Consider the following 14,613-nt stretch of genomic DNA (forward strand, 5'->3'; position numbering starts at 1 on the left):
TCGTCTTCTTTGCTCTGCACTCGTGTCCCATGACCCCCCCCCCCCACGTACGCAACAGGAAACTGAAGCAGCAAAACGCGTATTTAGAGGAGACGTACGAGGTTCTTGTTCCGAACGTTAAAGTTCTGTCGTCAGTCGTCCGGCTCGTACGTGAGACTGAAGTGAGAGCAGACAACGACCAATCACAACAGAGTGTGCCAGCTGGCCTATGGGAGGGGGCTTCATCAGGAGGGGGGGGTCTTAAAGAGACAGGAGCTAAGTGTTTGAGACAGAGGCTGAGCAGAGGAGCTGCAGCAGTGGACAGTCTGAGGACGGTGTTTCTGAACTCAGTGGAGCTCTACCAAGGCCCAACAGTAGATTCACCAGATCACACCCAAAGATCAGGCCCTTAAATATGACTGATTTCCTTCAAGATCCAAGAATTTTTATCTGAGAAATGTTAAAATCACACAATCCTAAAGGAAGTGACAACAGCTTCCTGGAGCCGCACGGCTCTTCCTCGAGTGAAACCACATCCACGTCTCACACGCAACCTGCTGGTGGTGTAATAACCCGACTGAAAATGAGGAACCTGAGCAGAACATCTCAAACTCAGATGGGAGCATGATCTGAAAAGCCTTTCCTTTTCACGAGTATTCACACGACAAGAACGGGAGTTAATCGCCCGCAATAAAGCACAATGTAGTCGCCGCTCGTTACCGGGAACTGCACCGGCAGCTTTGTCTTCGCTGAGAACCTGCTGGACGGTTCAATAAATAAAAAAGTGTTGGGGTTATTTTGTTACAGGTGTGCTTCGTGCTTTCTGTGGGATGTCGTGAGGTGAATAGTGTGTGTACAGTACCGTACGTGTGTGTGTGTGTGTGTGTGTGTGTGTGTGTGTTAGATCGGGCTGCTAAAGCTGCAGTGGGGGTCTTGTTTACTTTGTAGGTGAACAGATTTCTTTCCAAAACTACACATGAACATTTTGACAAAAATAAGATTCAGATTAAATGATTTCATTGAAATGTGGATTCTTGATGTTTATATAAAAACTCACCTGCATCGTAACATCTCCAGTGAAGTATTAGCAACATATCTTTTTGAATAGTGTTGATTCAACGTGTTTCCTGTCTGATAGTAGATTCTCCTCCTGTGTGGATGTTTCAGTGTCACAGTTGTGATGTCAGCAGCTCGTCTGTCACTCATCTTTTCAAGTACTTTCAGATATTTGAATGTATTGGATTCAGTTTACCTGCATCTTTGTGAACCACTGATTTTCAGGCACCAATAGTTAAAGTTACGTGTCAGTTTAATTTAATTTATTGTGAATTGACTCTAATTGACGTCCACCTCAGATTGGACTTCCTGCTCCACTGCCTCGGAGCAGGGGCCCACACTGGGATTGGATTATTGTGGTACCACTGAAATATCCTGTAATTATAAAGGATTCATAATTTGCCACTAAAGACTCATTTATTCCTGTAAATAAATATATTTAAAATCTGCTATAACACATGAAAGTAAACAACCTTTTGTGTTGTCAGGTTTTCATCGGTCTCACTTCCAGCCAGAGAAACTCCAAACGACCAGAAGCAGTGAATCCTTAGATCCACGTCCTACACACACCATAAAGGAAATAAAGATGGACGACGTTTGTCCCTCTCCCATCTGCTAACATGGAGGAGGGGGTGTTAACGACCTATACTGCAGCCAGCCACTAGGTGGTGATCGAGAGTCTCTGGCTTCATCACGTCGTCCGTCTTTATTTACAGTCAATGGTGTCTTAATGAGTCATAGTGGCAACTTACGTTTTTTAAGTATGCTTTATTTTGAAAGGGTACCACATTTTTAAAGTTTGACAAACTGATTTCAAAGCAAAAGTCTTTTTGGATCGAAACCCTCTCTTTCTACCTAAACCCTGAACATGTATCATGAGAATCGGCCTCGACTAACAGGAAGGAGAGCTCCAGCTTCTCCTGAGTTCTGCTGACGTGATGATCTCCAGACTCGTGTGTTTCAGCACAAACACGTGAACCACCAGCGTTCTTCAGGCGTCATGTCGACGTCTGGAGGAACTGGAGCGTTTTCCCATCGCGGCCTCGTTCTGTGGTTGTTCACGTCCCCGTCAGCTTTAGACGATTCTTCATCGTTTCCCTGTGAAGACGCTGGTTGTTGTGTATCTTGAATTGTTCCCGTGTTTCTTCCTGTGCGTACCTGTGTGTCGTGATGTGGTTGGAGATCATGTTGCTGTGACGACCTCTTGTCAGTGATCAGTCTCCTCTCGCCACCGTCCTCAGAAATGTGTCCGTGTCGAGTCCCCGTCTTCGTCGGGCTTCCACGAGCTCTGACAACACGTTGTCCCCGTTCCCTCGCAGCTTTGTAACTCTGTCCTCACGGGAATGGGATTTTCCCACGAGAGCGTTTGACCTCTGTCGACTCGCAGCCGAGCGTCCGGAGCTTGAGGAGAGTATTTTTGCACATGCCATTGTTTCTTCAGCTTTTTTCGCCTTTTGCCTATAACAATAAGTATATAAAACAAAGTGTAACGCTTGTACATATCAGATGGTACTTGTTATATTGTATTCGAGTTCTCTTTTCTGCTTGATTTCACATGTTTTGTAGTTCGGCATTTTCATGATTACGTTTGTCAATCAAACCGATGTGAGATGAAAAGTGTTCATTGTTTCATTTGTTTTTTTAAATAAAAATATTCCTGATTTGTATTTCTGTGTCTGTGTCTTTATTAAATATAAGATATTTACATGTTCTGGGTTTGTAGGATTCACAGACTGTTTATCAAGATGGCCGCCGCCCTCTTGGCTGATTGGGGGATGGAGCCGCGGATACACACATATAATCAAAGTCAGTCTCAGCTGTCAATCATCATGTCTCTGGTTTTTATAGCAACAAATAACCAGAAATATAAGAAGCAGAACATCAGTGGATGAAAAACTACCTGAACGCATCTGTGATGGTCCACATCCCGTCCACTAACACGGAGGAGGCGGGGCTCCATCAGACCTGCTTGTAGTTTGTGGTTGTTGAACTACAGCCGGTGCATCACTCATCTGGGTCCCCTGGAAACGTTTCCCTTGTTTTTCTATTTGCACTAAATAACTAGCGGAAGCACTTCCGGGAAATGGCGGACGTGAATCATCTTGACACTGAGCTTCGTCTTTGGTTGGGGTATCTGGGAGAACAGCCATTTTCCTCCTGTCACATTTAAACACATGTACTGGTTTACTGCTGGTTTACTGGTTACTCACTGGTTACTCACTGGTTGTTTACTGGTTACTCACTGGTTACTCACTGGTTGTTTACTGGTGGTTTACTGGTTACTCACTGGTTGTTTACTGGTTACTCACTGGTTACTCACTGGTTGTTTACTGGTTACTCACTGGTTGTTTACTGGTTGTTTACTGGTTACTCACGTTAACTGTACTCTGTGGATGCAGTTAGCATCATGCTAACGCAGCTGTTAGCTTCCCCCCCAGGCTCTATAATCACATTAAACTAAGCAGAGGTGTTGTGGTGATTCTGGTTCCTCTGCGGAGCGAGACATGAAGGTAACGGGAACAGCTGGAACCACTTCCGTGTTCTGAGTCCCCTTCAAAGTAAAGCCCTCTAATTAAAACTTCTAACCCTGTGATTCATAATTTAGTGTTTTTCTAAATAAATATGATCACAAGTCATGAAATAAATGGAAACAAGGAAACGACTCAAGCTGCGTTAAACGTTCACGAACCTTTGATAGAACTCGAGCATCTTCGACATGTTCTTCACCTAAATGAATGTTAAAGGTAGTTTTAGGAGTAAGAGGAGTTTTAAAAGGTATAAACTGGATGAAGCGTTTTAAAACATCGTGTCAGTGCTTTAACATCCTCCTCTGCTCGACGGATCCCCCTTTACTCTGAAGGTCCCCCCGGAAGCAGTTGGTTTTCCGTTAGCGCGCCTGCCGCCGGAGCATCACAACATTGTCCTGCTTTGTTCCCGGGATCGAACGCGTCGCCCTCTTCTCACATGAAGGTAAACTGCGGACAACTCGTCACGATAACGACACGAGCACGAGTTCCCTGTCGCGTGCTTTGAAAGGGACCGTGTTTTAAACCGGGGTGACGGTAATTTACCGGCTTATTGTCGTAGCGAGCTGTCAAATCAAACGTCCCGGATCCGTGTCGTGTTTCTACCGATGAACCGTCCGGTTACCGTTCCGTTGACTCACGTAGTTGTGTGTGTACATGTGTGTGTACATGTGTGTGTGTGTACATGTGTGTACATGTGTGTATATAATGTGTGTTGTGTAACGGGGCCCGTTCACGTGCACGATCCGGATTCAAACGCTTCCACACTCATTAGCAGGACTTATTGTGATCCAGCTCTGAGCCTCAGGGTCCTCGGTCACCTTCATCCACCTGCACCCCCTCTCCTCCTCCTCCTCCCCCTCCCTCCTCCTCCCCCCCTCCTCCTCCTCCTCCTCCTCAGGTTGAAGATGGTGGTAAATCCCGGACGCCACATTTTCCTGTTTCCTTTCTCTCTGCGTCTGGGACTTCAGGGAATAATGGTGCATTGCAGCCAAGTGTATGAGCTGGATGGGGGGAGAGGAGAGGAGGATGGGAAGGAAGAAGAGAGGAAAGGAAGAGGGAGAAGAGGAAGAGAGAGAGGAAAGAGAGGAGAGAGGAGGATGGGAGAGGAAGGAGAGGAGGAGAGAGAGGGAGGATGGGGAGGAGAGGAGAGGGAGAGGAGATGGGTGAGAAGAGGAGAGGAGCGATGGGTGAGAGGGGAGAGGAGAGAGAGGAGGATGGGTGAGAGGAGAGGAGGAGATAGGTGAAGAGGAGAGGAAGGAGGAGGATGGGTGAGGAAGAAGGGAGGAGATGGGTGAGGAGAGGAGAGAGGGAGAGGAGATGGGTGAGAGGAAGAAGGAGAAGAGGATGGGAGAGAGGAGAGGAGAGAGAGGAAGGATGGGTGAGAGAAGGAGAAGGAAGGAGGATGGGAGAGAGGAGAGAGAGAGAAGAGGGAGGATGGGAGGGAGGAAGGGAGAGGAGGATGGGTGAGGAGAGAAGAGAGATGGGTGAGGAAGGATGGATGAGAAGAGGAGAGAAGAAGGAAGAGGAGGAGGAGAGAGGAGAGGAGGATGGGTGAGGAGGGGAGAGAGGAGAAGGGACGATGGGTGAGGAGAGGAGAGGGCGATGGGTGAGGGAGAGGGAGAGGAGAGGGAGGGAGATGGGAGGGAGGAGAGGAGGATGGGTGAGGAGGAGAGAGGGCGATGGGTGAGGAGAGGAGGAAGAGGGAGGATGGGAGAGGGGAGAAGAGGAGAGAGAGGAGATGGGTGAGGAGAGGGAGAGGAAGGGAGAGGACGATGGGTGAGGAGAGGAGAGGAAGGGAGGGGGAGGAGGAGGAGGAGGGGAAGAAGGAGAGGAGAGGATGGGTGAGAGGGAGGGAGAGGGAGGAGGGATGGGTGAGGAGGGGAGGAGATGGAGGAGGAGGGAGGAGGAAGAGAGACGATGGGGAGAGGAGGGGAGGATGGGTGAGGGGAGAGGAGAGGAGAGAGGGAGGATGGGAGAGAGGGAGAGGAGGATGGAGGAAGGGAGAGGAGAGGATGGAAGGAGAGGAGAGGAGGATAGGAGAGGAGAGGGGAGGAGAGAGAGGAGGGGAGGGAGGGAGGAGGAAGAGAATAGGAAGGGAGAGGGCGATGGGTGAGAGAGAGAGGAGGATGGGAGGAGAGGAGAGGAGGATGGGAGAGGAGAGGAGAGGGCGATGGGTGAGGAGAGGAGAGGGAGGATGGGGAGGGAGAGGGAGAGGAGAGGGATGGGAGAGGAGGAGGAGGAGGGAGGAGGAAGGGAGGAGAGGAGGGGGAGAGAGAAGGGCATTAGGTGAGAGAGGGAGAGGGCGATGGGGAGGAGGAGAAGGGGCGATGGGGGAGGGAAGAGGGGTAAGGGGAGGAGAGGAGAGGACGATGGGAGAGGGAGGAGGAGGAATGGTGAGAAGAGAGGAGGATGAGGAGAGAGAAGGAGGATGGGAAGAGAGAGGAAGGGAGAGGAGAGGAGGAGAGGAGAGGAGGTGCTGCTGGACTCCTCTTGTAGTGACTCAGGGGGTTTAACTACATGTATACTTATATACATATATATATATATGTATATAAGTACATATATACCACACTCACTCCTTCTATCTAACTACCCAAGGGGCATACAAGAAAAGTATTGTTGACCCCTGAACTGTGGGGGAGGGGGACATTTGTGGTAAAGCTACACACAGTGTATCTCCCCCTTACTTCTGTTCACATTCTCTCCTTCTCCCAAACCTCCTCTTTATCGGGTCTCCTCCACCTCCAGCTGACCTCGGCCTCGTATGTAAATTATGAGAATGTCAAACCAGGACTTTTACAAATGCCGTGTGGTTGTTGTCCCCCCGTCCTCTCAGCGTGCATGAAACCAGGCAATGTCCACCATGGTGTATCCACGAGAAGAAGCCCTGGAGCGCCTGAGCCAGGATGAGATCGTCCTCAACACCAAGGCCGTCATGCAGGGCCTGGAGACCCTGCGGGGGGAGCACGCCCAGCTCCTCAACTCCCTGCTGGACTGCACCCAGCCCCCCGTCGCCCAGGAGAAGTCCGGCCTGCTCCGCAAGAGCCTGGAGGCCATCGAGCTCGGCCTGGGAGAAGCACAGGTGAGAGACCTCGCTCCCCGTCCTCCCTTCCACCCTGCGCCTCATCTGGATAACCCTCAAATGGGTGGGGGCTGAGATGTCTTCATCACCATCGTTACTTGATTTGCAAAGCATTCTGGGAGTTCCATCGCTCCTTTTTTTGTGTTTCATTTCTCCAGGTGATCATCGCCCTGTCCAGCCACCTGAGCGCCGTGGAGTCGGAGAAGCAGAAGCTGCGCGCCCAGGTGCGTCGCCTCTGCCAGGAGAACCAGTGGCTGCGGGACGAGTTGGCCGGGACGCAGCACAAGCTGCAGCGCAGCGAGCAGAGCGTGGCCCAGCTGGAGGAGGAGAAGAAGCACCTGGAGTTCATGAACCAGATCAAGAAGTTCGACGATGACGTGTCGCCGTCGGAGGAGAAGAGCCAGGGCTCAGGTGGAGGGGGGGGGAGCGGAGGAGGAGACACCTCCAAGGACAGTTTGGACGACTTGTTCCCCAACGACGATGACCAAGGACCAGGTATGACATCAGCACCACTGCGGGGGGGAACTCATGACCGTATGTCCTGAGAGGAGGGACGTCCACTCAGTCAAACCACCTGTGAGCAGAGGGACAGACTGGAGGAGACGGGAAAGATTATCAGTTTGTAGAAAGGAGATTTTAAATCTGTCTCCCTTCTGAAACTGGAGTGGTTCAGTTCAGAAGAAGAAGAAGAATAGAAATCTCCTCCTTATCTCGCTTGTTTCTGGCAAACAACTTTGAGGATTTGTAGTTTTTCACACAAATTAATTCTCTCATGATATGAAATCAATCATTTCACGATGTTTGCGCTTGTTGATGGATATTTTCCCGTACGGGTTAATCAGCATTAGTTAAAACTGCTAATGCATTTGTATTCTCTCACGTTCCACTTGTATAGTTCAAGCTACAGTTTTTCTGTTATGATTAGTCGAGTCAGTTATTGGTCGAAGCTCACAGGAGGTCGTACTGATTGAGACCCTGTGCCCCCCCACCTGTCCATCAGCTCAGCCCAGTGGGGAGGTGGCGGCCCAGCAGGGAGGCTACGAGATCCCAGCGCGCCTCAGGACGCTGCACAACCTGGTGATCCAGTACGCCTCCCAGGGGAGGTACGAGGTGGCCGTGCCGCTGTGCAAACAGGCCCTGGAGGACCTGGAGAAGACGTCTGGACGCGACCACCCCGACGTCGCCACCATGCTCAACATCCTGGCCCTGGTGTACAGGTGAGAGTCAGAGAGGTGTGATGAGCGACACGTTTGTAGTGGTTCTGGAGCAAAGTGATTCAGTGGCGTCGTCGTCCTCTGTCCTCCAGAGACCAGAACAAGTACAAGGAGGCAGCTCACCTCCTGAACGACGCCCTGGCCATCAGGGAGAAGACGCTGGGGAAGGATCATCCCGCTGTGGCTGCCACGCTCAACAACCTGGCTGTGCTGTACGGAAAGAGGGGCAAGTACAAGGAGGCTGAGCCGCTCTGCAAGAGGGCGCTGGAGATCCGAGAGAAGGTGCAGCACCAACAACCCAACACGCAGAGAAACAGATTTTACAAAGTGCATCTGTCCCACGATAGGAAATACAGTTAGATATTAGATATTGTTCTTAGATCTGGGAATAAAAACACAAACGTCCAGTATTTCAAGTGTTTGTGTGCAGCAGTACTTGAGATGTTTTATTATTTGTACATGAAAAAGACAAACGATCAAAGAACAAACTAATTAATTGTACTTGAAATCAAACAGGGAAAAGTATTAGTACTGAGTACATGGAAATGTGACTTTTATATTTAAAGTGAAGTTGCTGAGTTTGTTTTCAATGTGTGTTTCCTCTTGTTTAGCTTGGTATAGAACATTGTGTTTTACTTTAGTTGATGTGGGTAGTTTATAAGAATAAAGTCTTTATAAATCGAGCTGAGCTGTGTGAACGTGACGACCCGAGCTGTGGCGTGCGCTGTGTGCAGGTGCTGGGGAAGTACCACCCCGACGTGGCCAAGCAGCTGAACAACCTGGCGCTGCTGTGTCAGAACCAGAGCAAGTACGACGAGGTGGAGTACTACTACCGACGAGCCCTGGAGATCTACGAGTCCAAACTGGGAGCCGACGACCCCAACGTGGCCAAGACCAAAAACAACCTGGTGAGGCTCATTGTGGCGACAGCGTCCGTCTTCCTCCTCGTTGTATTCACGTGTGACCTTTCTCAAGGTTTAAATCCACATGGCGTTGTGTGCTCCTCAGGCCACATGCTACCTGAAGCAAGGGAAGTTCAAAGATGCCGAGTCTCTGTACAAGGAGATCCTGACCCGGGCTCACGAGAAAGAGTTTGGATCCGTCAACAGTGAGTCCAGCTGTCAAATCATCAATGTGTCGTCCCACTGCATATTACCCATGATCCTCTGCTTCCTGACCCTGAAGAGCTGCTGCTGTAACAAATCCACCAAACTCACATTTCATATTCATGTTTTAACAGTTTCCTGCTGAATCTTGGAGATAAACTCTGGTTTTTAATAACTTCAGAGTGTTTTTAAATGATCTGATTCATTTATAGTACCCTCAGTTGCTCCCCCCTCAGCTCCACCAGCAGCTCAGGGGATTATTTGGTTCCACTGAAGCATGCGAAGCAGCTTAATGCTGATGTTTTCCTTCCTGATGCCGCTGAGCCCATCAAACCCTTACGCGCTCACATGAACGAGCACCAGCGCTGGCAGGAATCTGGCGTTGGGCACGAGTTCAAAGACGCCACGTGCTCATATGACATCACGTGGTCAGAGAGGTTTCACTTTGACATGTAGGTCAGTGCAGGGATCCTGGTTTTTAGTGGCCAGTTCATTGGGTTGGTTTCTGCTGCACCTGATATCCACACTCGGTTGTGTTCATGTTAAACAACCTTGTGTGACTTTGTGTTGCTCTGCAGATGACAACAAGCCGATCTGGATGCACGCAGAGGAGAGAGAGGAGAGCAAGGTCAGTTATTCAGCTCGACCGTTCTCCTGATTCCATTAGCTACAGCCTGCTGGGCATTATGGTCTGGACGGTGAAATAAGTGGAGAGTAGCTGACATTGGTTCCTCTCAGCCTCTTCTCATCCGTGTCCCTTCATCTCTCAGGGAAAACGCAGGGACTCTGGCCCGTATGTGGAGTACGGGAGCTGGTATAAGGCCTGCAAGGTGGACAGGTGAGTCCGTCAGGATGCAAACTGCAAATAAAACCTTCAAATGTTTAACATTTATATGTTTAAATCACTTTTTACCCATTTGCAAAAGTGAGTAACAATGAAAGAGTAAGTGGTGTAGGTCTGAGTAGCTGTCACATCTGTATATACAGTATACATGCTGTGTATGAGAGTACTGCAGAGAGTACTCGGAGTGGAACCTTGTTAATCTTCTCTCTCTGAGTCTTATGAGATGAAAATACTGTAACACTGAAATATAAAAATCAACAAAAGTCTAAATGCCTTAGAGCTTAACCTTAACCTGTGAGACTTAAAACAATGAACACAAGAACTGTGGCTGTTCTGTTTTTACTTCTTAAAAACCTTTCTTATTCATAAAATAATCCAAAATACCTTTACTGAAAGTCTGTTTGTTTCCAGCCCCACGGTGAACACCACCCTGAAAAGCCTGGGAGCGCTGTACCGTCGTCAGGGTAAACTGGAAGCAGCAGAGACTCTGGAGGAGTGCGCCAGCAAGTCACGGAAACAGGTGGAGCACAGACACTGAGACTGGCTGAGTTACGGCTGTTAGATTAGTTACCTGAGCCGGATCGGCTGGACACGTTACAGCTGTGATTCATGAAGCACATAAACAAAGTGAATGTAAGACCAGACTCAAAGCTGACGGGTTCTCTCCCTTTGTGTTTGTCTCGTCAGGGCATCGATGCCATTAACCAGAGCAAAGTGGTGGAGCTGCTGAAGGACGGAGGAGCCGGCGGCAGCGACAGACGACACAGCAGGGAGGGAATCAACGGACCTGGGGGACAGCGGGGGGAGGGCGAGGGCGATGACTCTGCCGAGTGGAACGGGGTTAGTTCACATGGCTCCTCCACTCTCTTCTCTCCACACGTTTGGTTTGATCCCAGCTGCAGTTTTCATGTTGCATGTCTCCAGTAAGATGTTTCCCTGTCCCTCAGGACGGGAACGGGTCTCTGCGCCGCAGCGGCTCCTTCGGGAAGATCCGCGACGCTCTGAGGAGGAGCAGCGAGATGCTGGTGAAGAAGCTGCAGGGGAGCGGCCCTCAGGAACCTCGGAACCCAGGGTGAGATTACACTTTAAAACATGACCTCGTCCTCTGAAGCAGAGTAGGGTCATTCTACTAATTATTATATTTGAATTCCCACAAGTTACCTGATGAATTTGCTTCTTTGGTCCGACAAAGAAAACAGTCGAAAGCCCAAATATATCAAATCTCCAGTGAATCCCTGGATATAACGAGTCCTCTTCTGTGGATCTGTTCCTGAAGGTCACTAGATGAGGCTGGAAGCTCCGGAGGAAACGAGTGAACGTAGCGATGAGAGAAAACAAAAAGCAAAACTCATTTATATTTAAGAAGCTTATGTTTCAGAGTTGAAACTCGACTGTATTTCTCGTGCACTGATCTGCGTGAAGTTCCCGGTTTGAGTTGATTTTGTTTTTCTGCTCAGGATGAAGAGAGCGAGTTCCCTCAACTTCCTCAACAAGAGCACCGAGGAGACCACGCAGGTACGACCTCATCACAGCTTGTGATCCAACTTACATCCATCTTGTTGAATTGCACATAGTAACATAATAATAAAGCTTCAATGAGAGAAACAGATTTTATAACTAAAAGAGGATATTTTGGCTTCATGTCGTTATACACACAAGGAGAGATCCAGTAGTTATGATCATCCAGGTTATTGATTGGTCAACGATCATGACATGAGACAACCTGAGGTATTTGAATACGGGTCAACACAGAGGATCTCCTGGATATAGACCGTATTTCCCTGCACTGTCACTCACATGTACAGGACTGTTGCAGGACGCCGCCTCCGGACTGTCGGACTGCAGGGGGCTCAGCGCCAGCAACGTGGACCTGTCCAGACGCAGCTCCCTGATTGGCTAGGACAGCGGCGGGAGGCGGGACAGAGCAGGCACCGAGCGCCCGGCAGGAGAGGCTGCTTGCAGCTCGGTTTGATCAAAACAAACGCACCTAAAGCTTAAAGCACCTGCAGCATCATTTTAAAGACCATCACCACACGAAGACGTGACCCTGCTGCTTCACTGTACAAACATCAGAGAATATTTAGATACACATTTATGAGCATGCTGCTTCGATCGCTGCACCTGAACGCCTCGTGTTTTTTGACTCAAAGCACCGTAGCAAAACCTCGTATCCACGATGTGACGAGTCCGTTTCCTCCATCTACTCGTGTGCAGACATTTAGCCTCAGCTAGGCTAACAGCTAACCCAGTTTCAGTTGAGTTCAGATCTGTATATTTCACTAGTAGCATGAAATATTCACTGAGGCTAAACATCAAATACAGACGGTAAAAAAGGTACAATTAGATTTGACCTGTCTGAAAGAGAAAAGAAGCAATCGTTGCAACTGTTCGTCAAAAAACAGCGCTCATCATGTAAACCTCACTTTTTGCCTTGTTTTTTATGTATATACAGTTTTAAATTATTTGATATTTCGTTCTTTGTATATAGTGCATCTTTCTTTTTGTTTACAGTTTATTGGGTTAGAGTCTAGAAAGATACTAATCCGACGAGGGAAGACTGGAAAAGAAGGAGAAATAAGAGTAAAAAGATCGTTGATGAAATGAGAAGGTTGAATTCTGATAAATGTGTTACCTCACACACTGGAGTCCGCTGACTTTCAGAATAAGCTACTGCACCATCGAGGTTTCAGCTGACAAAGCACTTTGAGCATCTTACTGTAAACTGAGCAGCCATCTTGGAATCTCCGGAGCAAACTGGTCGTTTCCACTGGATCCCCATCTGAACCATCTCTGTCCGAAGCTGACAAACCAATAAATTCCATGTATATAACTTAAAGCCCGGGTTGGTAATCCTGGAAAAACCTTCTCCTTTAAACCACGATGACCAAAAGAAACATCCATAAGGATTTTACTGTCCTCCGCAGGCAGGATTTGGAGAGAACTTGTAGTTTGCTCTCATTTCCATCAGAAGCAGAATCGATCTTTTCCCAAGTGAAGGGAATCAGCTTCCGTAGCCGCGCTTCAGGCAAAGCTGCTTCTTTTCAAGTTAACGCAAAGGAAAGTTTGTTTGAACGTAGTTTCAAAGACCAGTCATTTTTAAGCTCCTCTAAAAACTACCTATCATGTACGAGAAGATGAATCACACACAATCATTTCCTTCTTCTCCCACTAATTAACAAGGAGGTGAATGACAGTTTTGTTTTCCTGGTATGAATCGAGACTTCCTGTCATTTCCATGTGTTTGAGTCTGGCGCTGTTACTTTGAAGGTCCTGAGAACTGAGCATTTGAATGTTAAACTTTATGTGGATCTTTGCTTGTTTTGGCGTTTACGCTGGATTTTTGTGTTTTTCCACCAAATTGGGACAGAAGTACGAAGAACTGTCCGGGGAATGTCCACGTCCTCTTATCGATGAAGTGGAGACTCAGCTGTGATCAGGTCGTCAAGAGAATCACTTTATTTCTTCTAACTTCTAATATTCTAAAGCAAAACAAGTTAAAATCTCACAACCTGAGTGTGATTTCCAAAGAGGAGCAGATGCCGGTTTGATGTGGCGGCGTTGAGTCCACGTCGGTGCGTCCACACCTTCGCCACGCGCCTCAACAAACCACATCGCTCTTTGAAATCACATTTCTGATGACCTCACATTGCTGAGTCTCATAAAAGTGCACATTGTCGTATCAGCCTGTGATTGTGCAGAATGTGGTGCAGGTCAGGGATTGTGTTGAGGAGCAGGGAACGTGTGTTACCGCAGGGAGGAGAGGAAATGTGCTTCAAGGGTCGTTGGCAGCAAATAATGTACAGAACTGTGTGTGACTTTTATATGTGTGTTCACTGTGCGTCACATTCACACACGTTAGAGTTGTGGGAATTTACTTAAATCACACACACACAAACACACAATCTCTACACCGTGTAATTGTGTATTAAAAAAAGTTGGAACACTAATTTGTAGTTGAAGGTGTCTAATAATAATAATAAATCACACTAATAATATGAAATCCTTCTTGGTATTAATCTGTCACTTGTAAAATCAATGTCAATATTTATCTTCAATCTGTCGCAGGAGGATTTTTCGTCCAAAGCTTCAGATCGAAAATCTGATCTTCGTGTTTCTCCGGCGTCCAAATATTTCTGTTGATCAGTGTGCGTGTGGGGGTGTTGTGTATGTGGCTGGGGAGACTCTGCATGTCAGCACCTGTATCGCTGCTGATGTGGGGGGGGCGACCTGGTTCATCAAAGGGTTCAATAAATACATTTAACTTTTCACACGGATTCTGTGTCTTTTACATTTTCATCCTCACAAATGAAAAGTGTGTGTGTGTGACAGTGAGTGTGTGGGTGTGAGTGTGAGTGGTGTGGGTGTGAGGGAGGTGGGTGTGTAGGGGGGGGGGGGGACAGTGGGTGTGTGTGTGTGTGTGTGACAGTGAGTGTGTGGGTGTGTGTGACAGTGTGTGTGTGTGTGTGTGTGTGGGTGTGAGTGTGACAGTGTGTGTGTGTGGGTGTGGGTGTGACAGTGTGGGTGTGTGTGTGTGTGGGTGTGACAGTGTGTGTGTGGGTGTGGGTGTGACAGTGTGTGTGTGTGTGTGTGTGGGTGTGACAGTGTGACAGTGTGTGTGTGTGTGTGTGGACAGTGAGGTGTGTGGTGTGGGTGTGTGACAGTGTGTGGTGTGTGTGTGTGTGTGTGTGTGTGTGACAGTGTGTGTGTGTGACAGTGAGTTGTCCTCGCTCGGTGTGTTAATCATACGCTGCTCTGTCACAGATGCTGTGTCTCTAACTTCCTGTGTCACACAGAGGAAACCAGA

General features: G+C 48.3%; 1 protein-coding gene and 1 long non-coding RNA gene across 3 annotated transcripts; one reads left to right on the forward strand and one right to left on the reverse strand.

Annotated features, from left to right (window-relative positions):
• Positions 1–47: 47 nt before the first annotated feature.
• Positions 48–3,277, reverse strand: LOC118102857. Its single transcript, XR_004694758.2, has 3 exons — positions 2,936–3,277; positions 2,742–2,799; positions 48–2,493 (listed from the first exon to the last, which is right to left on the reverse strand). It is a non-coding gene; the product is annotated as an uncharacterized LOC118102857 (long non-coding RNA).
• Positions 3,278–3,882: 605 nt separating this feature from the next.
• On the forward strand, positions 3,883–12,292 carry klc2 (kinesin light chain 2). Of its 2 annotated transcripts, none has more exons than XM_047338942.1 (14): positions 3,883–4,005; positions 6,400–6,645; positions 6,804–7,140; positions 7,646–7,862; positions 7,952–8,141; positions 8,594–8,767; positions 8,868–8,967; positions 9,544–9,593; positions 9,736–9,803; positions 10,221–10,329; positions 10,497–10,649; positions 10,757–10,881; positions 11,267–11,324; positions 11,615–12,292. In XM_047338942.1, exons 2-14 carry the CDS (start codon positions 6,418–6,420, stop codon positions 11,699–11,701), a joined length of 1,896 nt encoding a protein of 631 aa, XP_047194898.1. In that variant the 5' UTR covers positions 3,883–4,005; positions 6,400–6,417; the 3' UTR covers positions 11,702–12,292. The 2 variants fall into 2 exon arrangements, with proteins under 2 accessions (XP_047194898.1, XP_047194899.1); XM_047338943.1 differs by having other exon boundaries at positions 11,626–12,292.
• Positions 12,293–14,613: the final 2,321 nt, after the last annotated feature.

This window comes from Hippoglossus stenolepis, chromosome 23 (assembly GCF_022539355.2).
Source record: "Hippoglossus stenolepis isolate QCI-W04-F060 chromosome 23, HSTE1.2, whole genome shotgun sequence".
NCBI classification, from domain to species: Eukaryota; Metazoa; Chordata; class Actinopteri; order Pleuronectiformes; family Pleuronectidae; genus Hippoglossus; species Hippoglossus stenolepis.